Genomic DNA, 27,956 nt, shown 5'->3' on the forward strand with positions numbered 1-27,956 from the left:
CCCTACTTCCTCCATATCTGGACTTTGCCATGAGGAAGATGTGTACCTATAATCAGGTATTTCTTTACTTTAGTGTTATTTGTCATCCCAGACAGCATGGACCAAAAGAACAGTAATAGCTTGAGTGGGGGGAGGCAAAGTTATATAAACTGTATTCATAGTTAAATATTTGCTTCCAGGGAAGGTGAAAAATGCTTTGTACTTTTTCCTTTGGCTTTTTTCCTCTAAGGGAGCTTGTCGTGCAGCAACAGAAAAAAGTGACCAAAGTCAGAGAAAACTCTTCTCTTATCCGTGTTGGTTTGTTTTTATTATAAGACAAAACCTTTCAAGTTTTATTGTTCTAAAGTTTAAGCCTGGCCTAGAGGTGCCAATCTTTAGTGGAAACAGCTGCAGAGTTGGTGTCCCCTGATCAAGTGGGACTTTCTTTGAAGCAACATGTTGCCTTTTAAAAGAAAATTGAGCATGTGAGAACTTGAACCTGTAAAACTCATCAGCAGTCCCACCATTGTTTATCTCTTAAATAACTGAGATAGCTAACTTTAAGTAAAACATTGGCATTTAAAAATTCTTTTTTTTTTGTATTATTTCTTTTCTGAAGAGAATTATCTTGTTATTTTGTGTCTTAAAAAATATAGAAATGGGGCGTCACTCTTAACAATTGTCGAAGATGCAGCAGCCCAGTTTAACTAAGATCGTAGCGTACACTCTGCCTATTGGCTAGTCTGAGCTGTGATTTTTGATCTCATATTTATCTTTGCAGACAAGTGCCTTTTGTAGGAGCAAAACTAGGTGGTTGGGCATGTATGGAACTTAAATGAAGTCTAGAGATGAAAGGTTTTTAACTCTGTATCGATTGATGTCGAAACATCTCTCATCTTCGTGGTTGAGCGATACTGGTAGCAGTGGACGTAGCATCATGTTCGTCTACTGCTAGGGAAAGTGGAGCATCAGAGCTTTCTTTCCTTGGGGGCGGGGCGTGGATAGAAGAGACAGGCGTGGAGTTAGAGGGACAAGAAAAAAGCTGAAATATTTTCCTTTGGGGCTTTTGATTCGTTTGCCAAACTATTGCCTTCCAGATGGAAAAGACCGAAAGCTCTGATTGTAAGCCATTATGTTTTTACTGGCCTATCTCCCCATCCCATTGCCTGGTTTGAAATCTGTAAGCCAGTCCAAATCCTTTACCTCATTTTCTAGTTACCAGTTTACTGTCTTACTCATCTTTCAGCTGCAAGGGGGTGAGGCAAATCCCTTTGAGATTGAACCCTGTGCCATTTTATAAACCAAACAGCAGCAAATCCTTCCTCAGGAATGTCAATTGTGATAGCTCTCATTTCTCTGAAGTTCTTGAATCATGCCTGCCAGGTAGACTTGTGTCTGTGACCCATGCGGTTGGATTAGTCTAGAAATGGATCTGAACAAGCCCTTTTGGCCCCGTGTAGACTCGTTACTACCCTCATTGCCTAGCGTTCTGGGTTGTTACATGGGAAGCACAGTTTGTTTTTTGTCTGTATCTTACTGTACTGGCAGTAGACATCTTGACGTTCCAGTTTCCTTTGGGAAATAGTGATTGTTTAGGGGTTGAAATTGTAGGGGAATCCAGCGTCATGACATAGTGGGTATAGTAGCTTTGGAGTCTGGCATACTTGGGTCCAGTTCACTGTTCTTCCATTAACTAAACAGAGTTTCCTTGAGCAAGTTACTTACTGCACGTGGAAAATGGGGGATGCTGGGTACTCACGGGAAATACTGAAATGTTAGTTCCTTTTCCTTCTCATTATACCAGCCTTGAATGGCTTAACTGTTGTGGTCTATAAACTGATTAGTTTTCTACCATTTTATTAAATTAGTGGAAATTGGGGTGGCATGAGTAATTTTCAGATATTGCATATTAAAGTTGGCTACCAAACTAGTACCTAATAATGCAGGGTCTATTATACAGGACAAAGAAATGCTTTTTAGTTAAAATTTATGTTAGTATAGGATATAGTCCTAGGAAAGAAACATATATCATGACCACGTGTATATGGTAGGGGAGTATTATCAGAAATCACTCCGGGTAAGGAGCATAAATACTTTCTTCTGGCCAACATCAGCTGGATTGTTTCATAGGTGGATCAAGAAAAACGTGGTTTAGCTTGCTTGTTGGTGAGGAAGCTCTCTGTGTTTTTGGGAGCAGTGAAGTTCAGGTCGGTTGACAGGGAATACATTGAATATTCACACTGTAGTAGCCCCAAAGTCATGGTTAGACAGAGAAGCTCTTGGAATTCAACAGCACAGATTTGAAAATCATTAAGGCAAGTGAGAACTGGAACTTTTATCTGGTGCTTAATTGTAAAGACGTTAGTAAGGAGCTCTGTTGGACTATGGAACAGACAGTTGGTAAAGAGCATCAGAATGCTCTGAAAGATCTGAAAACAGTTGTCAGGGCTGAAGAATATAAGAATCGGATTTGGTTCTCTTCTTTGGCATGTATAATTTTTTTGATAATGGGAAATAAGTTTATCTCAGAGTCTGGGATATGTATCACTACAGTATGTGAGGTGATTTCTTTTTTCTGAAGTGGTACCACAGGCAAATATTTTGACGATTGTACATTGATTTAACACAACTCATGGAAAAAATATAGTTAGCTTCAAACCTATGACTACATCAATATTATTATTTAAGTTGAGGCTGAAGTTATTTAATTAAATACATGCATTGATTTTCTTTTTGAAGAAAACTATTAAATAATTGTGCAGGTGATGTGTAGATTTAGCAAAAATTTTGATGGTAGCACTAGAAAATCAGGGATTGAGAAATAAATACTGGTAAAAATGAGGATTTGGTCTTTTTATCCAAGCTCAGATTCCTTTGAAGTTTAATTTAAAATTAGGTATTTACGATTTTTTCCTACCAGGCCATTAAAATAGGCTCGTGTGTGTGCTTTTATTTTGAAAGATAGTGGTTGAAAATGCCCTGCGAGTTAAATGGGGGGAGGGATTAACCTCTACGTTTGGGACTTTTGAGAAAGTGCTTTCCCTCTGGGTACTCTGACTTGTGACAGCCTTTCAGTATTGTTCTGGATCACTCCTTTCCATCTTCCTGAGAAAGTAGCCATCACTCAGAGTGCTGAAATGAGGAGAGGAGCTTCCGCTGACACTCTTTATGTGATATTCTGGCTGTGACGCCCTGCTGAAGACGGGTAGGAGAGCCCGAGATGCCGGAGGCTGGCCGTTCACTGCGGAGCAGAGAGTGTTTCCTCAGGACCTCTCTTGGCTTGTTCCCAACCCCAAGACTCGTCTAGACAGATGGGGAATAAAGTTTTTATCCTCTGTTGTGGGCAAGGGACCAAGGCATCTGTGAAGCCTCTGACAATAAGAAGGAAGGAAGGTTAGAAATGAGAAAATCAACTCTGTGCCAAGTTGGGGGTGGGGAGCATCTATTTTATAGATGTTCACATTTATGAAATGTTCATTTTATTTATGTCGTTACTATTATGAGATTGAACTTGTTTTTCTTCCCTCTCTGTAGGTACTGGTTTTGGATTAGGACTTGTTTTCTCACTTACCTTCTTTAAAAGTAAGTGTGACTCTACTACCTTTTCAATATAATGTCCTAGTGTGTATATACACATAGCAGGGACACTTCTGGAAGTTACATCTACATGGCTGCCAACCCATTCATTTATGGGTTTAGGTAGGCCACTGTAAATGAGCTAGACAAAGAACCTGGACTCAGAAGAGGTCAGAATGGGTTGGACATCTCCAGAATTCCCCCCGGGCATTGAGTCAGGGTGCCTGATATCTTAAATATGATATCACTTTAAAAGACTGTGGTTTATGCCAGTGAGTCATTTGGCCCAATCTGCATGCTCATATATTTCTAATTAATTATAATTTTTTCTAAAGGGACTTGAAAATGAGAGTTCTGCTGGTAATAATAATAAGTGGACCAGAAACACACATGCTTTTTGGCCAAAAACTCTCCTAAGCAAAGGGCTGGCGATGTCCCTTTCATTCTGTGGAAGGACTTCTGAAGTTTGGATATTGACCTCTTTGCCTGAAAAACTAGTGGGGAATGCATAGCGAGAGAATCACAACTGACACATAGTGCCGATGTGAAATAACCATTTACGGTATTGTCATGAATAAACCTCATGACACTGTAATCAAAATATGTAAATATTAGTTAAATTCTTACATATTTTAAAAATTCAAGTACCTTACTGAAAGGCGGTATTATTTGTGCTAATGTTAAGAACATAGTTAAAACGAGCAAATGATTGGAAGTTAAACGTCTACTGTTTTCACATTGTACCATTATATAACATTCAGATGTACCATTATTAATATGTTAAACTTGGCAGCATAGGTACTTAATAGATACTTCCTAAACTAATGAGTTTACTCATAGACTCCTGCTCCCTTTTTTTGACCATTGATGAAATATTGGCAAAATGTGGCATAGTATAGTCATCTGTGTGATGTATGTTGAATATTTATTGAATCCTAAGCAAATGTAGTTTAAGCCAGAGAAAAAGCTCTCTCTTCTCTTAATGGTTCCCTATTGAGATTTTCCTTTTTCTGCTCACTAGGAAAAATGTGGCCGTTAGCCTTTGGTTCTGGCATGGGTTTGGGAATGGCCTACTCCAACTGTCAGCATGATTTCCAGGCTCCGTATCTTCTACATGGAAAATATGTCAAAGTATGTACAGAATTGGTATTTCTCTTTCTTTCCAAAGAAAAACAGTTTTCTCCTAAGTCCTCGAAGAATTCTTTATAGTATATATAATTAATAAACTGTGTGTCGTGTGGCACCACTGAGATCCTAATTGTTCTTTGGCCTTTAGTGATGTTGACTCGGCTTTGGTGCCTAACGTCTCTCCCCTCCCCTGTACCTTGAGATGCGTATGTGCATTCAGATACAGACTCACCTGTTAACAGACTGGAATTGACAGACCTGCCCGGAAGGTTATATTGTGGTAAAGTAGACTTGTGTTAAATATCTGTAAGTAGCACTTTTATTCACGATCTCAGAGCACCCTGTAAGCATCTCACACACCGAAGCTAAACCTAAAGACTTCTGGGACTCGCCATCATTCTACTTTTTATTGACGAGGGCAGGTTCTTGACCGGAAGCCTCACATAATTCTGCTGGAGTCCTTGTCTGTAGATGGCTTTTAACTGATGCAGACCAGACGAAAAATTTCCCAAAGTTTTTGTGTGTAGCAGCGTTTTCCATTTCACTTGAACCATGGGGTTTAAGTGAAGGGGTCATGGGAAGCTGGGGACTCAAGGACAGAGGGATGTGTTTATTTTTATATCCCCAGGGCCTGGAGCAAAGTAAGCATTCAAATATAAAATGGATGAATGAAGTAAATGATACATCCTGTTAGATGTAATGGCCTCAGGCTTACTAAGGTATAACCTTTATAGCAATACTAACTTCACTGAAGAACTTCATATGCCCTGGACACGTAGAATCAATCGTACTATCTAGGTTACCCTTGAGCTGGAATTGCTATGATCTGAGCAGGGGCTGGAAGCTGGTGGACAGAGCACAGCAGCCAGGAGACATGGATGTGAGTCCTGGTCCCTCAGTCGCTTCCTATGTTATCTTGAGTTTTTTTACTTCTGAGATTCTGTTTTCTATCTATAAAATGAGGTTAATTATTTCTATGTACACAGTTGTTACGAGAATTAAATGTGAAACTGTTTTTAAGCTGCGAGGTGCTATACGAATACAAATGTTGGTTATTATAGCTGAGGCCAACCAAAAAAGGGTGATTGGCTTGTCCATTGTTCCATCATAATAACAAGTAGAGCAGAAAATGTGGTACAAATGAGTGTCCCAATTCTGGTCAGAAGCTTTCACCAAATCTCAAATGACAGTATCCCACCACAGCTCATAGCCTCTATCTTAGAACCCGTTCAGAATGTCAGCTGCCCACTGCCCGTCCTGTACATGTGTGGAGAGAGAATTGAGAGCAGGGAGAGTTGGCCAGTTAGGAAGCCTGGCAGGCCTTTCGCCACCCTCCACGTTAATGAACCGTCTCTGCGCCACAGCCAGGGTGACATAATCAGAGGGACAGTGCAAGGAGACGCGCAGCTGCAGGGCACCGACGCTGACGGCAGCTCTTCACTGCTCCCCAGCTCTTCACTTTCTTGGCCATCGCAGGCGAATATGGGGGAGATCAGAAGGAACAGGGAGAGGAGCTTCAGGTCTTTTAATTGTTTAAATGTTTTCATTGTTCCAAACTGAGTTGCCATGGATAATGGCTCAGGGGTGATTATATGCATATTATATACTTAATGGCTGGGAGTTACTGTGGAAAATATTGTTAACATTTTTTTTATAGCCTTGTGTGTACTGCTCCAAAATGGCCTTGTAACTTTATCTGAACTTGAGTCTGTGCCTTGATGTTGTCATCCTCCATTCTCTAAAGAAGGGAGCGAAATCTCAATATGGGGCTTTTTCAGTGTAGTTATATTATGGCAATTGCTTGTTGTGTGCCCTGCTATGCCCTGTAGATCATCCTGGGTGCTTTATATTCTTTCTTTAGACCTCCCCACCCCCAGTAAATTTGTGAGGGGTTTTATTATCTTTTCAGAAGATGGGAAATATGAATCTTAACTGGGGTTAAGAAACTTGCCCAAGACCCTACCATTAGTAGGCTGATTCTAGACCCATGCTCTTTCCACTCACCTGTGATCCATCCCTTCTATGAGTTTTAGGAATATCGTTTTCCAAGTACCGATGGCTTAGCCCTGTTCTGCCCCTTTCCCACTCTCCTCCCTCAGAGACTGGGGAGTCAGTCTTAAGCACCTGGGTTGGGTATACACAGTCCTCTTGTGAGATGGTTTGAAAGCAAACAGGGTGGTAAAGTTTTGAGCCCATCGGTCCCTGGGGTCTGACCTGCAGCAACAAGTTAGAGAGGGCTGTCAGATACTGTGCACAGTTCTAACCTGAGTGTCCTTTCTTTACCAGGAACAGGAGCAATGACTTACACCTGAGAACATCCCAGTGGGAGGAAAGGAGAAATCATGTTTATTCCTCAGGAATACTGAAGTGCCCTGGAGTAAGCTGATGTTCTTCTGTACCAATGTTATCAGCAGTGCTTTAAACTCCAGCACACTATTTATGTATTTGAAACCAAGTCTGTTTCTTGTTTTGTATTTTCTCTCTGGAAATTGCAAGGAGGTGGTCTTAAAAGAAATAAATTAAACAAAAATAGGCAGCCCAGTGCATTGCCTGCATTTCTTCGCCTTTGGTCTGTGAGCATGAGGAAGATGATACTTGAACTGCCAGCAGCTGTAACCGCCTGGTCCCAATCTCTCTGAGAACCTTCTTGAAACCACAGCCGTTGTGCACCCCTCCCCACTCACCCCCTAATGTGTAAATTTTAGAACTGCTTCCACCTCATAAATCGGAGGTTGGAGGTTGCCCCTGTGCTGTCTGATGAAGGTGAAGGATGTCCTGAGGAGCCTTGCCTTGCTCTAGCAGCTCTTTACTACCTGTATGTTGTTCTCACCAGTGGGCCTGGCAGGGCACGTTTCAGCTGTGCCAACTGCGCCGAGGTCAGCTAGCTGGCCCTGTTGGCAGGGTATGCCACCTGACTGTCAACAGCTCACTCCATTGATATTCACTCCAGTTACCCGCAGCTTCATGGAGCTTGACACAGTCCAAGCTTCAGCGCTGGGAGCTTTGTCCTGAGGGCTAGGCAGAGTGTGTGGCATACTCATCTGGCTGGAGGCCCACATTTGGGGTTGATTTTATCTTTGTATAGCAGTGAAGTTTGAGGACAAAAGGGCCACTGCTAATGCCCTCTTTGAGTTTATTCCTTTGGTTCCACTTGAACTAGGGAGGCTAGACACAAAAGGAGTGTTGAAGCGATTGCTTCTGAAAATAGACAGAGCCCCAGAACTCAGTCTTTCCTATCCATTTCTCTCTCTTTATAATGAAATTACAATGGACAGACCTTGATCCCACCTGTCCTTTTATCCTGTAAATGTTGATTGAGCATCTACCATGAGTTAGTCACTGTTATAGGCAGCAGAGATAAATGGATGAAAACATAAGACACAAGTCCCTGCCTTCCAGCAGCTTAGAGTCTGTTGGAGAGACAGACATGCCAACTCTTTGGGCACCGGAAGAGAGGAGGGTTGTAGACCAAGTGCAGTGAGAACAATGGAGAAGGAACCGAGTCTCCTTAGGTTGGCCTGGCGGAGGAGGGAATAACGTTGACTGGACTTGAAGTCGACTCGGACATTCCAGACAGACGAGAGAGAGAAGGAAAGTAGCTTATGTGGAGGCTTGGAATCCTGGCAGTGCCTTTTATAGTTGGGAAACTACAGGTAGGTCAGTATAGCCAGAGCGTGCAGGGGCAAGGGACAGGTGAGAGGGATGAGGAGAGGTGTGGAGGATGGAGAGGTGGAGGATGAGGAGAGGTGTGGAGGGACAGGGAGAGGTGGGAGGGATGGGGAGAGGTGTGGAGGGATGAGGCTGGCACCAGGGTAGAACTAGTGTCTGACCCCAGTTCTGGAACAGCGACGAGACCGTTCTTGCAAGTGTTGTAATGAGTAGATTGAAGGTAGAAATGCCCGCTCATTTTTCTCTCCCTCATCCTTCACTTCACTCCTCTTTCCTGAAAGGTGTGCTAAGCTCTGGACCACAAGAGGCAACAGTGGCTCCCTGCCCTACAAACTGTCCAGGATCCTCTGCTCTCTGGGCTTTTTTGTTTCTTTGGGTCAGTTAAAGCCCAAAGATGGGCCTGAGCCCAGGATTATATAAGTCATGGCTATGGCTTGCTACAGCCACTCTGTTTTTCACTTTGCCCTCTTCATTCTATGATCAGGACAACCCATGTAATGAAAGTAAAAGCCTTGCAACCTGTTTCATCCCTTACACTCATCTTCTCCATATTTGCTTTAAAAGTTAATATTTCCCTCCAATTTTTCCAGGCAGAGAAAAGAATAACAGGTCCCTGCAAAAAAAAAAAAAAGAAAGAAAGAAAAAGAAAAAAGACAAAAACACAACATGCCCACTAGTTCTCTAGATATGTCATAAGAATATGGAGTGGAAATGGACACTAGAATCAGGTTTCTCCATCTCATTAGTTATTAGGTTTTAGGCATTTATTTGGATGGATCCCTTTGCCCAGCATCTTTGAAATACCACTTATGTGTTTTGAGAAACTGGTCAGCTCTGTGAGGGAGCAGTTCTGGGCAAAGGCCAGCCAAAGGAAGCATTGGCTGTTTGTTTTAATTCCAGAGTACTTTATAGTCCCGCCTTGTGGCTCATAGCGGAGACTGGCCCAAAGCACAATGCTAGGTCTCGTCCCCATTCCCTGCCCCCATCTCAAACCAACCTTCAGAAAGTTGTAGCTTGTTGGCAAAGGCGCACATTCTGTTGCACTCTAAGTTTCAGTAGAAATTCAAGTCCTCTAGGGCCCTGTTCCCTTGTGGGATAGTGAAACTTTGACTTTGCTTCTTGTCTGCCCTTCTGGAGCCAAATACAAGGAAATTCATGAGTTTGGGAAGAGAGTGATGGGAACCCAACTGGGCACAGGATACTAGGATAAAACTGTGGCGCCCCAAAAGTGGCCTGCTCTGCCAACATACATAAATATGTACAGTCTGAGCCTGACACTGTATAATTTGGCCCAGAACAATATGTATTTTGAACTCATTTAGGTGAATGACTTTGGCAATCTGAGTACCCGCCGGGGGAGCCTTTATCAGGCTGCATTTGCCTTATGCAGAAGTCTGCCTTTGTTCTGAGAAATGGCCTCAGAACACACTCTATTGAGCTGTCTCCTTTAGTGGCATCTTCTCTCATCCATTTCAAAAGATCTAAGGATGCAGTCTTGAAATCCTGCTTATAGGAAATGCGGATATTGGACATGAGAGAGAAAGTCTATGTGTTTTGCCTTGAGTTTTTTCAAACCTCACTGTTTACATTTTTTTTTTTTTTTATGTAACCAAGCTATAATTACATTTTACTTGTTGTGGTGCAATCTGATTGTATTGTTGCAGGACTATTTTTGAACCTGTCCAAATAAACTCTGCAAAGTATTTCCACAAGGATGGACGCCATGGGGCTGGAACAGCCTTCCTTCTTAATGATACTGAGATACAACTGGTTTCCTGATGCATGCTTTCTAATTACATAAATGCAAAGGGTTGGGAAGGAGAAAGTGGAAATTCTAAGTACCAAAAGGAATGTTAAATTTAGAATAACAAACTCATCTGGAAGCTATCACCACTTTTTTCTTTAAGTGTGTGCAAGCACCACTTCCCCTCTGACACCAAAGGATGATTTCAGGGTAAACAGACCTGGGCAGGAGCAGGGCAGAAGTTCCCATGTTCACTGAGCAGCCTCTGTATGAAGCAAGTGTGAGAGTCAGTGATAACAGTTACAGTGGTAAAGTGCCTCCAAGGAAGAGGACAGAGCACAGACGGGGGCCCAGGGAGAGACAGGGCTATACTGTGGGAAGAGCATAGCATTCGGAGTCAGAAGGGGAAGAGGGGAGGAGGACACAAGAAACTCCTCAAGGAGCTTCTGGCATGGTAGGAAACAAGACAATGACTGAACATTTGCATTCAGGATAATTGGCTCAATTATGTGGTCCTCACATAGGGGGTTCAGAGCTAGAAGATGTAAGTGGGGGATGGTGATGTCAAGAATTCTAGGAGGAATTCAGGAGTGGCCAGGGGTTAGTCTTTAATAGAGAAGAAACTGGGACTAGAAAAAGGAACTCATTATCAGTCATCTTTCTCTATTCCTGGTCTAGCCAGTTGGAGCCAAGCAGAACTTAATTTGATCACTTCAAATGATGAATATTATATAGTAATAGTATTTACTGGGCACATACTCTATGCCAGTTACTGTTCTAAGGCTTTACATACATTGTGATGCCTGATTTTTATAATAATTCTATGAGAGACGTACTGTTATTCTCATTTTATAGACGAGACAGATTTTGAAAGGATAAATTAAGTTGCCCAAGGACAAACAGCTAAGAGGTGATACAGGTGGGATTTTTACTGATTCTACTCCCTGTGGTGGTAGAAAGCTGTTTAAACTGGGAAGGATCATTCAGAATGGTTTGACCCAGTTTAAATCTGACTTGACACAAACCTGATTGGACTAGTTAAAATTGATCAGTCAGTTTTGTTTGAGTTTAAATTGATAAGAACAAGTTGATCCAATTTTAAGTCAGCCGTATTTGTTAAAAAATAAAAATAATTCCTGTGTTTATTAATCAGAAACATAGTTGTCAACCAGAGCCTCAGGTCATTGTTACTGATGAATTTTGCCAAATCTTTGTAAATGTAGTAAAGCATCATTTTATTAACCTGTGCATCTTAAAAACCATACACACTTTTCCATTAGGTTTTTTTTAAACATGGTTTACAAACAGTAAAATGCACCCACCATTAGGTAGAAAATGAAAACTCTTTTTATAATGTATAGTGGTAATATTTACACTTTTATACTTTACTTTTAAGGGGTTAAATTTTTTTGTAACTTGTTTTTGATAAAATTTTACACAAAAGTTGTGAAAATAATACAAGGAACTCTTTTGTAACCTTTATCCATGTTTACCAATTGTTCATATATTTTTAATTTATCTTCCTGTGTATGTGTATAGTATTTTTGAGCCATTTTAGAGTAAATTGGAGTCATCATGCCCATTTACTCCTAAATACTTTAATGTACATTTTCTAAGAATAAGAACATTATATAACCACAGTGCAATGATCAGAATCAGGAAATTGATACAATGGTATCCACAGTACATATTCAAATTTTGTAAATTGTCGAAATACTAAATGGTCTGGCTATTTCCTCCAGTCCAGGATCATGCATTGTATTTACTTGTTGAGTCTCTTTCTGTAATCCAGAACAGTTCATCAGACTTCTTCCTTGATCTTGACATTTTTGAAGAGTACAAGCCAGTAATTTTGTAGCATGTTTCTCAGTTTGAGTTTATGTGAGGTTTCCTCATGATTGGATTCAGGTTCTGCAGTTTTGGCAGAGATGTTGATGTGACCTTTTCAGTGTATCATGATGTCCACTTGTCTCAGTGTAAGTGATGAGAACCTTAGACACTTGGTTAGAGTAGTGCTTGCCTGGTTTCTCCACTGTAAATTTATAATTTTTCTCTTTGTAACGAATAAGGAAAATTGTGGGGAGACACTTTCGAGACTTTAAATGTCCTATTATCAAAGCATTATGAGCTTTTGCGTCCATTGATGATCTTCTGAATTCATCATTCCTTATTACTTGACATTCTGTGAGGAAGAACTTGCCCTTCTCTCCCATTTATTTGTTCATTTATCGATATCGTTATGGACTCATGGATTTTCATTTTGTTAAATTGATTATAAGCCATTACTGTCGATATTTATTACTCAGATTGTCCAGATTTTTTTAATAGGTGCCCTTTCTAGCTGGCGTCCATATCATTTTGACATATCCACTCCATTCTTTAAGCCCTGGACATTTGCTTTACCCCAGCCCTGGAATCAGCCATTTCTCCAAGGAGCTAGTTCTTTCAGTGGAGAGTGGTAGATAGTTAGAAACCAAGATCTGGAAGTGTGCTCATTGCTTCTAGGCCTCTCAGCAGAAAGAGCTAGGAAATGGGTGTGTGTATATGGATGTGTGTCTGTGTATGTGTGTGTGACCTCGAGTTTGTACCGACATCTTAGATCCAAAACCGAGGGTTAGTCTGGCCTTCCCCCCGCCCACCCATAAGTTCCTCATCTAACAATGAGAAACCTGGCTTTAGGAATTTAACTTCTAAAGAGAATATTTATAAATGAGATCTTGGCCCCTGTGTGTGTCGATGAATGGAAGTGTTCTGTGGGCTTTGCCAGGTGGTCAGTGTGTGTGTGTGTGCTCTCCGGTCTCGCTCAGTCTTTGGCGACATGTGTCTTCCAGTTTCCGTCCTCACCTTCTGTCTTTTCTGCTGCCTCTATCTCTGATCAAGACCCAGAGTACATTTTTATTATAATATTTATGGCCTAGTTTTATCCTTACTATTTTCCAGTGAGGTGGTTTAATGTTTTCTATATTTTTAAAACTCCTAAAGGAACTTCCTGTTTAAATGGGTGGCCCAGACTGATCATTTCTATGGGTCAGTGACTTTGAATCCAAAGAAAGGCTTCCGCACATTCTTACTATACAGCATCCACTGTTACTATCTGCACTGCTTCCCTGGATCACTGTGTAATCATGCAAAAGTCACTTGATCTCTCTGGGCCTCATTGTGAGGCGGCTGTAGTGATCCCTTCCTGCCTCACAGTATAGCTGTGAGGTCAGACACTTATTGAGGAGAAGAGGGAAGTAGATTATATCAAAATAAGATTATGATATAATCACTTGTGCAACGAATTATGATCAAAAGAACAATTCTCCATCTAAACTGGAAGTATATCAATTGTGGTACCATGTGACAGACTCTTTTGTATCACAGAAATAAAGACCTACACTGTCGCAGACTTCCTCTTCTCTCTATGGTGGACTTCATGGATCAAAACCAAGTTCTACTTGTTTTACCAGGAAAAATTCTCCTGTCAAGGAATAAAAATGTAATTATAGGTCTTTCCTTTATCCACGGAGATACACTTCTTGAAGACCAGGAGATAGAGCCCCAGAAGGCAAGGCACAGAACATGTCAATCAGTAGCTACATCTATTAAGGCCTCTTGACTCCTCCCCTGGGCCCCAGAAAGCAGCCATAAAACTTTTTTTTGGGCCTGGACCTGTGACCTGTAAAGTCCCAGTTCAGTGGAGGAAGGGGAACCTTGGAGGACTGTTTCCATATTACCAGAATCTCTACAAGTCTACCAATGGCCTGCCAGCCTTCAGCCTTAAACACTGTTATCATTCTTAACACTGTTTTATGTGCGTTGTTTCCTGTTCAGAAATTTTCAGTGGCTTCCCAGTAATGTACAGATTATAGGTCCAAATTATTTAGCCTGATATTCAAGGCTCTCTCCACCAGCTCGCTCCTATCTCTACCTCCTACTGTGTGCCCTCTACCCTCTCCATGGGGTAAGACAGAATATCTGATTCTACTGCCTACTCGCTGAGTGAATTTAGGCAAATCCTTTTCCACCATGGGAAAGGATAATGCAACAATAGTAGCTACCACTTCCTGAGAGCCTAGCAGCCAGGCTCTGTACACATCTCGTGAATTCTTGAAGTAAGCCTGCAGTTGGGTGCTATTAAAATTCCTATTTCACAGATGAAGCAACCGAGGCTCAGGAAGTGCACTGTTTGAGTAAGGTGAGAAAGCTTTGTGCTAGAGCCTGAGCTTGATCCCGGGACTCTGACTCAACCTCCTTCCCTCTGCTATACACAAACCTCCCTAAAATAGCTTTCATTTTCTGGAACATGTGCTATTTTCCAGGAACTGTGCCAAGCACTTTGCATCCATTTATCTCCTTGGATTCTGGCTCGCTCTCTCATCATCTTACCTTAACCGTCACCTCTTTGAGATGTCTTTGGAGGCTTCTCCCAGCACCTCAACCACTGGCTCACTTAGCTCATAACAAACACTTTGATTATGAGAAACCCATTTGTCTGCTTGCTTGTACACTCTCTGCCTACCTGTCGCAGAACTTAAGCTTCTCGAGGGCTGGGACCTTATGGGTCTAGTCCATTGTTGTGTCTCTGACACCTTTGTGCCCATCTGGCACATAATAGGCATGATAAATATTTGTTAAGTAAACGAGTGACTCCTGGTAACAACCCTGTAAAGTATATATACACCATGCCAGCTGTGTTTTACAGAAGAGGAAACCGAGGCCCAGACATGAAATAACTTGCACAGAGTCCCAGAGTCAGTGGGTTATGGAACAAGGATTCAAACCCAAGCAGGAAGACTTCAGAACTTTCCGCGATGAGCCCTAACGGCTCCTCCCAGCTCCAGAATTGGAAGTGTGGACACCCTTGGTCTTCACCTTGCAGAAGAGGGAGGGGCTGTGGTTCTGGGCCCCAGTACCAACCCTCTGATTCAGTGGGGCAGACCGGGAAGGAAGGCGTTTTGCTTGTTTTCACTCTTTCTCCAGGAGAGAGCAGAGGTTTGGACCCCTGTCGAGGCCGGGCTGATGGGATTAGAGGAAACAGCTGGCCTGAGCCCGTGCCCTGCGGGAGGGAGCTCGCATTCCCTTGCCTCTGGGAGGGAGCAGCTCCCCACAGCCCAGTCACATTCCAGGTCGGTCATTTTCCTGAGCCCAGATGTTTGCTAATGAGCTGGGGAGGGAGGCTCTCAGCCCTCCACCCCAGCTCTGGGCCCCACATTACCTCGGCCCCAAGAGGCTGGCCCAGGGCCAGCAGGCTCTGGCTCCAGGCCCGTGCCCTGTGCCAGCCAGGCCTGTCGGGGCAACTGGCGTACCGCTGCCAACCAGGTGCATCTCCATGAGCTCGGAGACTCCACTGTAACGTGACAGGTTTTGCCTTTCCTGCTGGGGCTCCACCACACCGGGTCCCAGCGGTGTAGCATCCTGCACGGGGAGGGGCTCTGAGGCAGCCAGGAGGGTGTGGCGGGCAGGCTTTGGAGTTGACTGGGTTCAAGTCTAGACTTTGTCAGTCACTAGCCACGTGATCTTGGGCAGCGAACCACACTTTCTGATGCCTCGACTTCTCTCACCTGTAAAATGGGAATAATGAGAGGACTGTGGCAAAGATTTGATAGTGCTTAGCACAATGCCTGGCCCGTAATGGCAGCTGTTGATACTATTAACAAGGCACCTTCTAGACCCCTGCCCACACTGTGGCCCTCCTGTAATTACCAGTCTTTGCCAGACAGGTGTGACTCAACCCCAAGCCTATATCCTTGATTAGGCAGTTGGGATTGCTCTAGAACCTCCTTGCATTTGGGAGCGCGATGGCTGAACTGTCAAGGGCTTCTACTCCTGGCTCTGTGAGATCTGAAAGCTCATTAGGCTATACAGTTAGCTTCCTGTCATGCTGGAGTGGGTTTTTACAGAATGTAGACATCCCCTCCCCGCCCTACCCAGGATCCACATTGAAAATGGTGGTCGTAAGCAAAACGGTAAATATTTCCTGAGCCCCTGTTATGTATGATGCTGGGCTTTCTGGAATGTGATCATCCAACAGACAGTAGCTGGCATCATCTCTTACTGTGTGACTTTAGACCAGTTACTTAACCTCTCTCTAGGTCTTCCCCCCCCCACCACTTATAAAACGGGGATAACAATACTGTTTATCTCGTAGATTTTAGTGTGTGGGCGGAAAGTGCCAAGAACGGGACCAGGCATATAGTGAGGTGGTCAGTATACGTATGTTATTGTTATGATGATCATAGTTATGCTCATGGAAGCACTTACCTATAGGGGATACTTCTTCAGTCAGATACATTGTATACCTTGTCTGGCTCCACCTTAAGCGCTAGGGACGCTGAAATCCCGTGACCCCTGTGATCCCCACCCTAAGGAGCACATGGTCTAGTGGAAGAAAGAGGTCTACTCAACCAATTTAGAGGAGAAGCAGCATTAACAGAGGTATATATCTCCTGCTCCTGGGTCACCCCAGAAGAGGAAGTTAATGCCACCTGAAGGCCTGGGAAGGCTTTTCCAATCTGGTGCTTGAAGAAAGCCTTTGCCAGGAAATGAAAGGTGAAGGGACCTCCAGGCAGAGGGAACAGCATAAACAAATGCTAGAAGGCATGGAGATGCATGCTGGGCTTGGAGGGCATAGACAGGCCGGAGTACATCACGGAGTTACCAGCGGGCCAGGAGAAGCCAATCAGGATGCTCAGCAACCTCCTGATAGGTGAGCAAGGCTTCGACAGTCTGAGAGTTTTCAGTCAGGCTGGACGTGGACAACTAGGATAAGAGGGCACATCTCCAAGTCCCGGCATTGTATCCTGGGCAACTCCTCTCCAGGAGCAAAGCTATCTTGTCACTCCACTGGGCATACAGAACAGAGAGGGCCTGAGTGCAAGCCACCCAGTTGCCCAAGAGCAGACGGATTAATTGGGTGCCTCTCAACCTAGGTGAGGCTGGGCGCTGGCCCGGCGCGCTGCTCTTCCCAGGAACCAGAGAAATGAGTCCGTTTCCTGGCGCTCTCCTTCCGAATAGTCCTTCCTGGAGCTCCCTGACCCTTCTCTGGATGCTTCAGCCAAGTTCCCGGGGTGAAGGGTGGCTGGGCAGAGGGCGAATGACACCAGGGTACTAAGAGCATGGCCCGACCCGGGTCGCATGCCTGGGAATGGTCAGGCTGGGCGCCCTGCACTGGAGCGTAGTCTCCTGGTGTCGGAACTCGATAGACTGGAGCACCACACCCTCGGGGCAAGACTGCAGTGCCTGTTTCCCACCTAAAGGAACACCTCCATCTTTGCCACCCTGAGGCCTGGCACGGCCTGACAGCCCCGTCTCCGGAAAAGTTAGGCGGAGAGAAGTCGGAGCCAGAGAAATCCGGCGGAGGGCGCTTTCGTATGAGCGGAGGCACGGGGCTCTCTGCTCTGCCCCTAGGGCGCCGGCCAGGCAGCCCCGGCCGCTCCGCCACGCCGTCGGTCCGCGCCGAAGGCCGGCCCGGGGCTCGCGGGAGGGCGGGGAGGAGGGGCCGGGGCCCGGGGCGGCCGAGGCGCCCCCTCCTGCGCGCCCGGAGGGAGCGGCCTTGCGTGCCCGCCCGCTCTTTCTTGTTCGCGTCCCTCCCTCCACTGCCTCCGCCCTCGCTCCCTATTTGGAGCGGAGACACCCCTGACGTCGGAGCCGCTCGCTCGCCGCTCCCCCGCACCGCGCGCCCGCCCGGGGCCGCAGACGGCGCGCCGCGCAGCCCAGCCGAGCGTCGCGGGGCCGCCGTCAGCCCTGCCGGCCGCCTTCCCGAGCGTCCCGGGGCCTCCGGGCCTGCCATCCCCGCGGCCCGCAGACAGCTCCGCAGGAACCAGCGGGTGCGCCACGCTCCCCGCTGCCGCCCCGCGCGCGGTAAGTCCTGCCCGGGCCGGCACGCGGGCGCCCGGCTTCCAGAGGCTTCGGCCGCAGGGGCAGCGCCGCGACCCCGGCTGTGAGTTTCATCCCGGCCCGTCCAGCTGCCCAAGGAACGGGGCTGAGGCGCCGCCGCCGAGCCCCTCCGGACGCTGGGGCTGGCGATGTGGGCGCGGCACGGGGTGGCCAGGGGGCACCGTTGCGCCCTGAGCCGGTTCCCAGACTCGCCCGCGGTTTCCATTTCTTGGTAGGAGTTTCCGCGGCCAGAAGAGCACGCGAGGGAGATGCGTGGCCGAGCAAAAGCCGGGCGGGTCGAGGGCGGATCGGGGCGCGGGGGCAGCGCCCGGAGCTCGGCCGCTGTGCGCGCGCGTCCTCCGGCTGTGCCCGGGCCTCGCCGCGCCGCGCGCCTCTCCGCTCCGCTCCGCGTCTGCCTCCTTTTTGTCTCTCTCTCTCTCTCCCCCATTTGTCTGTCTCCATCTCTGTTTCCGTCCCGCTCTTCCTCTAGTTGTGTCCCTTTCTTTCTGCTTCTCCGTTTTGAGTTTGCCTGGGTTTGTGTCTCTGCGTGTATGTTTTCTCTGTCTCTCCGTTCTGCCCCCCTGTGGGGTCTCTGTGTGTCTGCGCAGCTCCCGGACCCCCCAACCTCAAATTCAGATAGTCCCCCAGTGTCGGCGTAGTCGGAATAGTTTCCTAGACCGGGTAAGAGAAGCGAAACCCTCCCCCTACCTTCCGCCTGCCCCCGAGGCCTGGCCAGGGTCATCCCCTTGGAATTGAGTCTGGGGCAGGGGAAGCCAGCCTTTCTGGGGGCTCAGTTTTCTTAAGAGTTCCATCCTCGTTTGGCGGCCTGGACAACAGGGCCCTGCTGCCGGCCACCTGCCCGCCTGCTCCCTGGGCGGGGCGATTCTGGTCTTTTACAGGGGCAGCTGCCTGCTTTGGCGTGGCCAGGGGGTTGGCGGGCAACAAGGGAAAAGGGCACATTTTCAGGCTTTCTGAGGCCCTGGCCCAGCTGGAGGACACCAGCCTGTAACTAAGGGAAACCCAGGAAAAACAGAGGTCAGGGCCCGAGGCCAAAGGCTGGGCAGCTGGTGGGGGTGGCGGTGAGGAAGCAATTTGTCAACAAGCCCCTCATCCTTTGTTACTGTCAAACCACCGGGCTCTTGGAACTACCCCAGACGCCGGGGCTGCTTGGGTGTGGTTTACCTTTAGTTGGGGCCAAAGAAAAGGTGACACTGGAGCATTTCCTTGCTAAACCCCACCCCTCATCCCCCACCGCTTCTGTCTGGACCTCTTTTCTCCTGGGCCTGCGTGCTGGAGGGGTGGGTGGGGTGTAGGCGCTCTACATTTGCCGCCGATATATCCTCATTCTTTTAAAGTGAAATCTCAGACTGAGTTTAGCCCCTTCACCCTCAACCCCAACCCCAAGGGTCAGAGGCTGGGGAACCTGCGGCGATGCTGTGAGGTCTGCAGGGGCACTTGTGCTCAGCAGATGTGTGGGCCCGCCTTGCAGCGGCTCATTAGCATAGATTTGTTTTGGAGACAGCTTTGGGTCTGCAGGCAGGAGGGCCGTGGTCTCGGTTGGGGGTTGTAGCCAGGAAGGGGGAGCTGCCTGGCAGAGGCGGGCGGGCCTTTTGGGCTTGGGCTGGGCTCTGCATGTCTGCCCCCTGGACAGTTGGTTCTCGCTCTGCCAGTGCTGACGGAGGAAGGAGGCCACCCTGCGGCCAGGCTGGGGTCATGGAATCACAGTGGCCGTAAGCAGGACGCAGGAGCCAGATTCCCTTTGAGGGAATCTGCTAAAATGGACCTTTCCAGGCAGTGCTTCCCAGTTTACAAACGTAAGACTTAGGGAGGTGAAACCAGTGGCCGGTGGCCTGGTCTTTAACCAGTAGCCGATCCTGCCTCCAGGCACACAGTGAGCCAGTGGATGAGCTTGGGCCCTGAACTTGCCCTCGGACTCCAGAGTGGGCTTGGGAAACCCCGCCCAGCTGACCAGGGCTGGGGGTCTGACACAACCAGGCCCCCTTTTCAGTTGCACCATTCAAGGAAGTCCCTGCACTCAGTCCAAGACCTGCAGTGATCGCCCCACCCTTGCTGATCCCGAGCCCAGGGCCACCAATGCCACACCCTCTGCACCCAGCAGCATGCACAGCCTTGGCCTGGCAGCCAGGTCCTCCCTGCCTGTTTTCTCGAAGGTGGATTCTAGAAGGGATTGGTCTCCCCTGGACCCCATTGTCCCTTTTAGTCAGTGGCCCAAGAATTAGAGTCTGAGTGGGATCTAACTCTCAGCTCCCACCCTGACAAGCATGTGTGTGAGCGGGGCAGCACTCGACAGTTTATGAAACCCTTTCCCAGCCATCAATCATCTCATTTGCTTGGATTTCCCCTCAATCCACTTTTATCAGAGCAAGTGCAACCTTGGGTTTGGATATTCTTGGGGCCACATAGGGTCCAGTGGGGATAGGGGGAGGATGCGGGGGATCGTGTGGAGGCAGAAGGGCGTGGGCACAGTTCAGGGAGGATGAGTGGCCCAGAGTGACTTCGAGCTGGCACTATTGGTGACATTGAGCACTTATCCCATGACAGGCGCCCTCTCCAGAGGTTTCCGTGCACACTGCCCTGTGAGGTGGGTATTATTGCTACCCCTACTTTGCAGATGTGAGTGAGGCAGAGGAAGGTTACAGTGGCTGAGCTAGGATGGGAACCAGGTTTGTCACAGTCAGCTGTGGTGAATGGAGGAGACCCAGGCCTGCTCTGTGTGTGTGTGTGTGTGAGAGAGAGAGAGAGAGAGAGAGAGAGACAGACAGACAGACACAGATAGACAGATACACGGAGAGGAGGAGGGTGGGGGTGAGTGGGTGCATTCTACCAGACAATCCCGTGGTGCTGGGCACTGAGTGACCCTGAATATTCAGATTTACCCCAAAGAGGAAATGGGGAGCGATTGTTCACTTGTTATACAAAATTGAGTCTTTGCTCTACAAAGGGCTTCACAGTGGGTGGGGACAGGGGCCGGAGGTCCCTTGAAATCCAGGCCTCTCCTGTGAATTTAAGACTTGATTTTAGGCATCAGGATTCAGGTGGTGGGGTGAGTGGTGGGGTGAGTGGCCTCCGTCAGTGGGGCTGTTATGGGGGGACCTTTTCCTGGGGAGTTGGGCTGTAGCTCCCCACCTGGCTGGGTCTCAGCAGCACGTGGGAGCCCGTACAGATGCCCGGGCCGCACCCTAGACCTGTCCGGGGCTGGGACCAGGCCTCTGAGTTTTTGGCAAGCGTCTTTTAAAGGAAGATACTAGGTTCTTGTCGGTGTGGAGACAGAGAGGACCCCAGAGGCCTGCCCCGAAGTCTGCATTCTTGCTCCCCTACTCCCTGGTGCTTCCGGAGGAGAAGCTGCCAAGGCAGGTGTCCTGTTTTCATTCACCGCCCTCCTCCTGGTGTGGGATATGCCGGTGGCCCCTTCCTTGATCCGAGCTCCAGTCTCCACCGTGTCAGGATGGGTCAGCCAGTGTCCCCCGGGAAACTCACTCAGTGTCATTAGCAGCCTCGGGATGCGTCGGGTGTTCCCACGAGGGCTCTGAGGGTCCGGAGGGCTTGGGTTTGGGAGTGGACGCCGGGGTGGTGAGAAGGCCCACGCCCAGGGCTGCCGTGCTCGCTGAAGCCACACCTCCACTCGGAGGAAGGGCAGCGTCACCCCACCAAGGCTCGGAGGAGCTGGGGCCACACCCCAGTCTGCAGCAGAGTTGGGAGTGGGGTTTGAACCCTGTTCATGGGGCTCCCAGGCTTCCAGCCGGACTGAGACTGAACACCGGAGGGTTGACACGGATGAGGGACACAGACGAGGGACACAGCCGCTGGGGCCGGGCAGGGGCAGGGAGCCCCAGGCCTCGGGCCACTCCACATCTTTCCCTGGATGAGCCATCTCTCCCTCCATGTCCTGATTCCTCCCCTGAGAGCCCTTTCATTTGCAAAGGTAGCTAGACGGTGGTCATCCCGCTGCCCTCCAAATTCAAATCTCTGTTCTATGTACTACTTACTGGGCTTACCGGTTCTTTACGTATATTCACTTATTCAGCCCTTACAACTGAGGCACAGTTGTTGTAAGGACTGAATAAATGAGTGTGTGTGAAAGTGCTTAGAACAGTGCCCAGTGCAAGGCACTGTTAGAACCAGCTCCTACCACTCCCAGTGAGGCAAGGAGCGGCCGTGTGGGGCGACGTGGCTAATTCCCGCCCCTTGGCCTCCGCTCATTCTGTTCCCTCAACCAGGAGCTCCCTTCCTCTCCCCACCTTCGGTAACTAGTTGTGATCCTGCATTAAACCCAGAATTAAGACTCTCTACTCCTCGCCCCCCACAGCCATCTCTGCCCCTGCTCTGAACAACTTCCTCTTAACCCCGCTCCCTCCCCTCTCTCTCTCGGCTCTGAGCTCCTGAGTGGGCACAGGGTCGAGGACTCCAACTACCCTGCCCACCCCCTTGCCTTCTTCTCTGACATCCTAGAAGATGCTCAGAAAATGAAACCGCACAGCTCAGGGGAAGGGCATTGCTTGGCCTGACTCGCTGGGGCAACCCCTTCGCAAAGCAAGGGGGATCGACCTGGGGAGCCCCCTTCCTGCCCTAGTATCGTGGGTGTCCCATGACTTGCTGTGTGATTTTCAGGGCGGGAGGAGGGCATGAGAATCTGTGGGTTTGGCTCTCAAGTCTTAGGAAGATCTGACTGCTGTATAAAAAACATTGAGTTGCTGCTCAAAAAAAAAAAAAAAAAGATAAACCAACAAAAAATAAAACCCATTAGCAAAGAGCCCACCCGAGTGCATGGTTGGGGGGCAGCCTGGGTTCTTAGGGGCTGTGTGCGAGGGCTGGAGGAGGTGGTTGTGTCCTGATGGCAAACGTTTGGTCAGCCATGGTCAGACCCTGACTCAGAGGCTAATTCCCTAGGGACAGATGAGCATCCTTAGGCATGAGGAAGCCTCCTGGATACTAAGCCTGTTGAAAAATTAGTTTGCTAGTTAGGAACAAGTCTATTCTGTTTCGTTAGGATGTGGTTGTACTGAAAACACAGGCTTTGCTGTCCGTCTTGTGAGTGAGACCGGAAATGTGTGGGTGAGAGCCTGGGCCATGACGAACTCATCTTGGATGGGGGCAGACTGTCCAGACTCACCTCCTACTGCTCTCCCCTCTCCACCCTTCTCTGCTGGGCTTGGAGCAAGGGTCACCCAGGCATTGGGACCTGGTGAGATAGGACACATCTCTGCCTACTGCCAGGAGAAGGGGCAGGAGCTGAGTGCTGTGGTCACAGCCTTGCAGGCCAGCCCAGGCCCTCCGCAGAAGCCCAGCTGACCTGCCGCCTAGGTTTCCACTGCAGGAGCAGGCACGATGCCCCAACATCCCCCCTGACCATAGACACTTTGCAAACTACCTGCTACTTTTAGCAGAAAGGGGGCTGAGGGTTCTGAATGGAATGGCCAGCCTGGAGCCAGCCTGACTCTAGTGCTGGGTGTCTGTGGGACCAGTGGGACAGTTATTTGGCCCCTTCTCCTGATTCAGCCCCACCGAGGCCCCTCTGGGGATTGTCCCAAGACAGAATCCCAGACTGATTGAGCTGGACTGGCTCTCAAGCTTGGCTGCGTATCAACCATCCTGGAAGCTAGTTAGAAGTGCAAACTCCCGGCCATGCAAGAACTTGCTCTCCACAAGTCCCCAGGGGATTCTGAGGATCCACCAGCCTTGGAAACCAGTGGCCCAGGGCACCTCACACATCTTAAAGGTGGGGATACTGAGGCCTGAGTATCCAGGGTCGCACAGCATGTGCGGACACCTCCCAGTCCAGCATCCTTTCCCCAGAGGACCACCTTGCAGGCATTTCTTTCCTTTCTGAATCTGTCTAAAGCCACCCTTCTCCACATATTTTTGAGGTGGGGAGGGGGCAAAACCTAGAGAAGATGAAACTGGGGAACATTGGGGTGAGGAGTCCCTTGTGCCCGGGATCCTTGGGACACACACCCTGCCCTGCAGCGCCATCTGCTGGCAAATTCTGGTATCCTAGCCAGTTTGCAGAGAGGCACGAGCTTAGTTTGGATTGTCCCCTGCTTGACTGGGTTAGGATGGAATTGGGGATAATGCTGAATACATGTACACTTGGGCTCAAGGCTCGGGTGGGGCATCCAAAAAAGAAATACAGTCTAGTATGGGGCTAGTTTTTTCACCTGAGGCCCAGGCAGCCACAGGGGCCCAAGAATTCATAGTGACATGAACATGGAGGTTAGCTTTCCCGGAATTCATAGTGACATGAACACGGAGGTTAGCTTTCCCGATGTCAGGATACTGACAACTGTGGCAGCGTGTCCAGGAGACGTGATGGATGGCCAGCCCCTAAGGGCAGGCACTCTGGGCAGTTTTTTGGGTTTCCTGGAGGACCCACATCATCAGAGTGAGGAGGCAGCTGATGTTCGGTCAGCGGTCAGCATATGCTTGGCAGTGTCCAGTTGGTACTAACAGCAGTCCTTTGCCACGCACGCTATTACCGTCCCAGTTCTTTAGATGAAGACACTGGGGCACAGAGATAAACAGTAACTTGCTCAAAGCGACCTAGTAAGTTTTAAAAATAACTAACACGCACCGAGTGTGTGTTATCTGCTAGCTTCATGGAGGGCTTCTCACATAACACCTCATTTCCGCTTTATGATACCCATCTGATGCACATACTATTAGCAGCTCTCGTTTTGAAGTTCATATGGGAGAAATAACTTGTCCAGGGTTGTGCTTGGCTAGTACGTGGTAGAGCCAGGGTTTGAACCGTCGGTCAGGTGTCAGAGCCCACGCTTGTAACACTGCTGACCCCCTCTGCCCAGCCTCCTGAGCCTGACTGGCCTCACCTGAAGTCTGTGCTCAGTTCTAGGGCTCTAAAGGCCATGAGCATGATGCTTCGGGTCCTGGTGGGGGCTGTCCTCCCCGCCGTGCTGCTGGCCGCGCCACCACCCATCAACAAGCTGGCATTGTTCCCGGACAAGAGTGCCTGGTGCGAGGCCAAGAACATCACCCAGATTGTGGGCCACAGCGGCTGTGAGGCCAAGTCCATCCAGAACAGGTGGGATACAGAAGGGAGGGTGGAGGGGATGAGGACGGGGGCTCAGAAGGGAGGAAGAGGGCGGGGCTGCCCACCCCTGCCTCTGCCGGGTGATGGCATGGCGACCTCTCCTCCCACAGGGCGTGTCTAGGACAGTGCTTCAGCTACAGTGTTCCCAACACCTTCCCGCAGTCGACAGAGTCCCTGGTGCACTGTGACTCCTGCATGCCAGCCCAGTCCATGTGGGAGATTGTGAGTACTGCTGCCCAGCCTCCGCCAAGCCCGCCATGCCCTACAAAGGCCAGCGTGGTCTGGCTCACCAGTCTTTCTAGCTTCATTTTGCTTTTCTCACCTTTGCTAGCTTGACACTTGACACCAACTCACCTCCTTTCAGTTTCTCAGACCTGCTGTGCTTTTACTGCCACAGGGCCTTTGCACACGCTCGGTTCTCAGTTTGGAACACCTTTCTCCTCCTCCTCACCTAGTTAACATCTGTTCATCCTTCTGCTCTTAGCTCAGGCATCATTTTCCCAGGGCCCGTTTCCCGATCCCCTGAGCCCTGTGCGCCTCTTCTTTGAGCGTCTGTCACATCCACAGTTTTCCATCTGCATTTGGGTGATTTTGACTCCGTGAGTTCTGTTGAGGGGCCATGCCTGTCCTTGTATTCCCAGAGCTGGCATGGAGTAGGTGCTTCGTGGAAGGAGAGAGGGCAAGGGAAGGAAGGGAGGGAAAAAGGAAGGTAACGAGGAGCAGGAGATGTCAATGGGGCTGATGCAGGGCGAGCGGCAGCTGAGCTGAGGTTCCAGAGGGGGGCTTTTGCGGGAGGTGATGTCTGACCTCAGACCCAGAGGTTGGATAGAAGGAAACTGGGCAGAGTTTGGGCAGGTGGTAGGGGATGGGTCGGGTGAGGCCCTTCCAGGCAGAGGGAACAGCATGTGCAAAGTCTCAGGAAGATCAGTCAGCACAGCCGGCAGGGATGGTGCAAAGTCAGGGGTAGCGAGGTGACGCCAGGGACAGCACGAAGGTCCTGTGGTCTCAGGAATTTTCTCCAAGTGCAGTGGGGAGTATTGAGGGGAATTTAAGGCAGGGGCAGGCCACATTTTGGACTTTTTCCCTCAGGGTGCCCTCTGCTGTGGCGGGGAGTGGGGTGGAAAGGAGGGTGGCAGGACTGAATGAGGAGACGAGGCAGGTGGCACCTGTGGGGACTCACTCCCTCTCCCCCGGTATGGGCCCCCAGAGCGATCTGGTGGACTCAGGCTTCTGCAGCCTCTGGGATTCTGGGTCCCATGAGGCTGTGTTACCCTTGAAACCGCCCTGCCTGCCCTAGGCCTTTGGAAACATCTCTACCCTTCTCTCCTGCCCCCCGCCCCCAGGTAACCTTGGAGTGCCCCGGCCACGAGGAGGTGCCCAGGGTGGACAAGCTGGTGGAGAAGATCCTGCACTGCAGCTGCCAGGCGTGTGGCAAGGAGCCTAGTCACGAGGGGCTGAGTGTCTACGTACAGGGCGAGGATGGGCCAGGTTCCCAGCCGGGCACCCATCCCCACCCCCATCCTCACCCCCACCCTGGCGGGCAGACCCCTGAGCCTGAGGAACCTCCTGGGGTCCCCCACGCCGAGGAAGAGGGGGCCGAGGACTGAGGCCCCTGTCTGTACCTCCCCTCTCGTCCCCTGTGGAATGCTGGGAGAAGAGTGGGGGGAGAGGCTAAAGCCCCCCTTTGGCACTGGATGGACTTGGATTCAGACTTGGACTTGGAATGCTTCCCGGTTGCCATGGAGATCTGAAGGGAGGGGTTAGAGCCAAGCTGCACAATTTAATATATTCAAGAGTGGGGGGAGGAAGCAGAGGTCTTCAGGGTTCTTTTTCAGAGGGGGTTTCTTCCTTTCTGCCTCCCGGAGATGTGCCTTTGGGAGGGGGAGGAAGTTGGCTAAGCTGCTGAGGTGGGGGTGAGGCCATTCAAGATGGCGGGAGCCAGGCTAAGTCCCTGGCAGCCTCTAGTGGGGCAGGGCCCCTGGGGTGCAGACGGTGGAGTGGGGCCCTGGGCTGAGGGTGGGTACCGGGTCCGGGCCAGGAAGACCATCCAGCAGAAGCAGGAAGCTCAGGCCTACAGGCTTTCTCAAAGGCCTCTCACCTCACTCCACCCCAGGCAGCTTCTCCAGTGGCACTGAGGTGGCCCTCTCTACATGCATGGTTGGGAGTCAGGCCTGGGCAGGACCCTGCTGACTCATGGCCCTGGAGCTGGGGGTTGGGGTAGGCTCTTTAGGCCTCTGGCTTCCTTGGCTTCCAGGGGGTGGAGGGAGGCGTGGGAGGAGCCTTTCTGGGCCAGGGGGTGGGAGTGACCCCCAGACCATGGCCACCGGAGAGTGTCCCTCCCTCTTCTCTGAGATCTTGGTGCCTCCTGCTGCTCCCCACGTTCTGGGCTCCTCAGCTGATGGAGCCAGCCTTACCTTGTAGGGGGAACTCTCTAAATGTCCAATGGTAGGGAGAGGTCTCCCTTACTCAGAGATCCCAACAAGAGTCCTGAGTGGGATGGACTCTGGCTGAGCCTCAAGAAACAAGGAAGAGGCGGGGCGAGGGCTCCTGTGGGCAGCCATGTCCACTGCAGCTCTCTGGCTGCCCCATCGCACTAGCCTCGCCACTCCCAGCTGCACTTTAACCCTAGAGGGGGTAGGGGGACTGGACGGGGCGGGGCAGGGCAGGTGGGCAAGGAAGAACTCCACATCAGTACCCAGAACTGCCTGTGTCTGCTCATCTGTCCCCAGAGTGGGTATCAGCCCCACCAGCACCCTGCCTGGGGGTGCCCCAACCCTATGGCTGTTCTGACAAGAGCTTCTGGAGCTTGTAACCAGTAGGATGTCTCCCTGACAGATCCTGAATTTTCTCATGAATAAATTTGTTCAATGGCTGTGTTGCCTTCTTCACTGGCTGGCTCTGCTGACCCAAGTTCCTGTAGTGGCCCAGCAGCAG

At 49.4% G+C, this 27,956-nt stretch overlaps 2 protein-coding genes across 2 annotated transcripts in view; both read left to right on the forward strand.

Annotated features, from left to right (window-relative positions):
* The window catches only part of MICOS10 (mitochondrial contact site and cristae organizing system subunit 10), a 30,108-nt gene extending 22,870 nt beyond the window's left edge, over positions 1-7,238 (forward strand). The window contains exons 2-4 of the mRNA XM_039854527.1: positions 3,514-3,561; positions 4,577-4,686; positions 6,970-7,238. Of these exons, the coding sequence (XP_039710461.1) occupies positions 3,514-3,561; positions 4,577-4,686; positions 6,970-6,984 (173 nt within the window). The 3' untranslated portion in view covers positions 6,985-7,238. The remainder of the gene's footprint in view (positions 1-3,513; positions 3,562-4,576; positions 4,687-6,969) is intronic.
* Positions 7,239-17,755: 10,517 nt separating this feature from the next.
* Positions 17,756-27,894, forward strand: NBL1 (NBL1, DAN family BMP antagonist). The gene is made up of 4 exons (XM_039854528.1): positions 17,756-17,941; positions 24,819-25,013; positions 25,133-25,244; positions 26,366-27,894. Exons 2-4 carry the CDS (start codon positions 24,838-24,840, stop codon positions 26,627-26,629), a joined length of 552 nt encoding a protein of 183 aa, XP_039710462.1. The 5' UTR covers positions 17,756-17,941; positions 24,819-24,837; the 3' UTR covers positions 26,630-27,894.
* The last annotated feature ends 62 nt before the right edge of the window (positions 27,895-27,956 follow it).

Source organism: Pteropus medius, unplaced genomic scaffold (assembly GCF_902729225.1).
Source record: "Pteropus medius unplaced genomic scaffold, Ma_sr-lr_union100, whole genome shotgun sequence".
NCBI classification, from domain to species: domain Eukaryota; kingdom Metazoa; phylum Chordata; class Mammalia; order Chiroptera; family Pteropodidae; genus Pteropus; species Pteropus medius.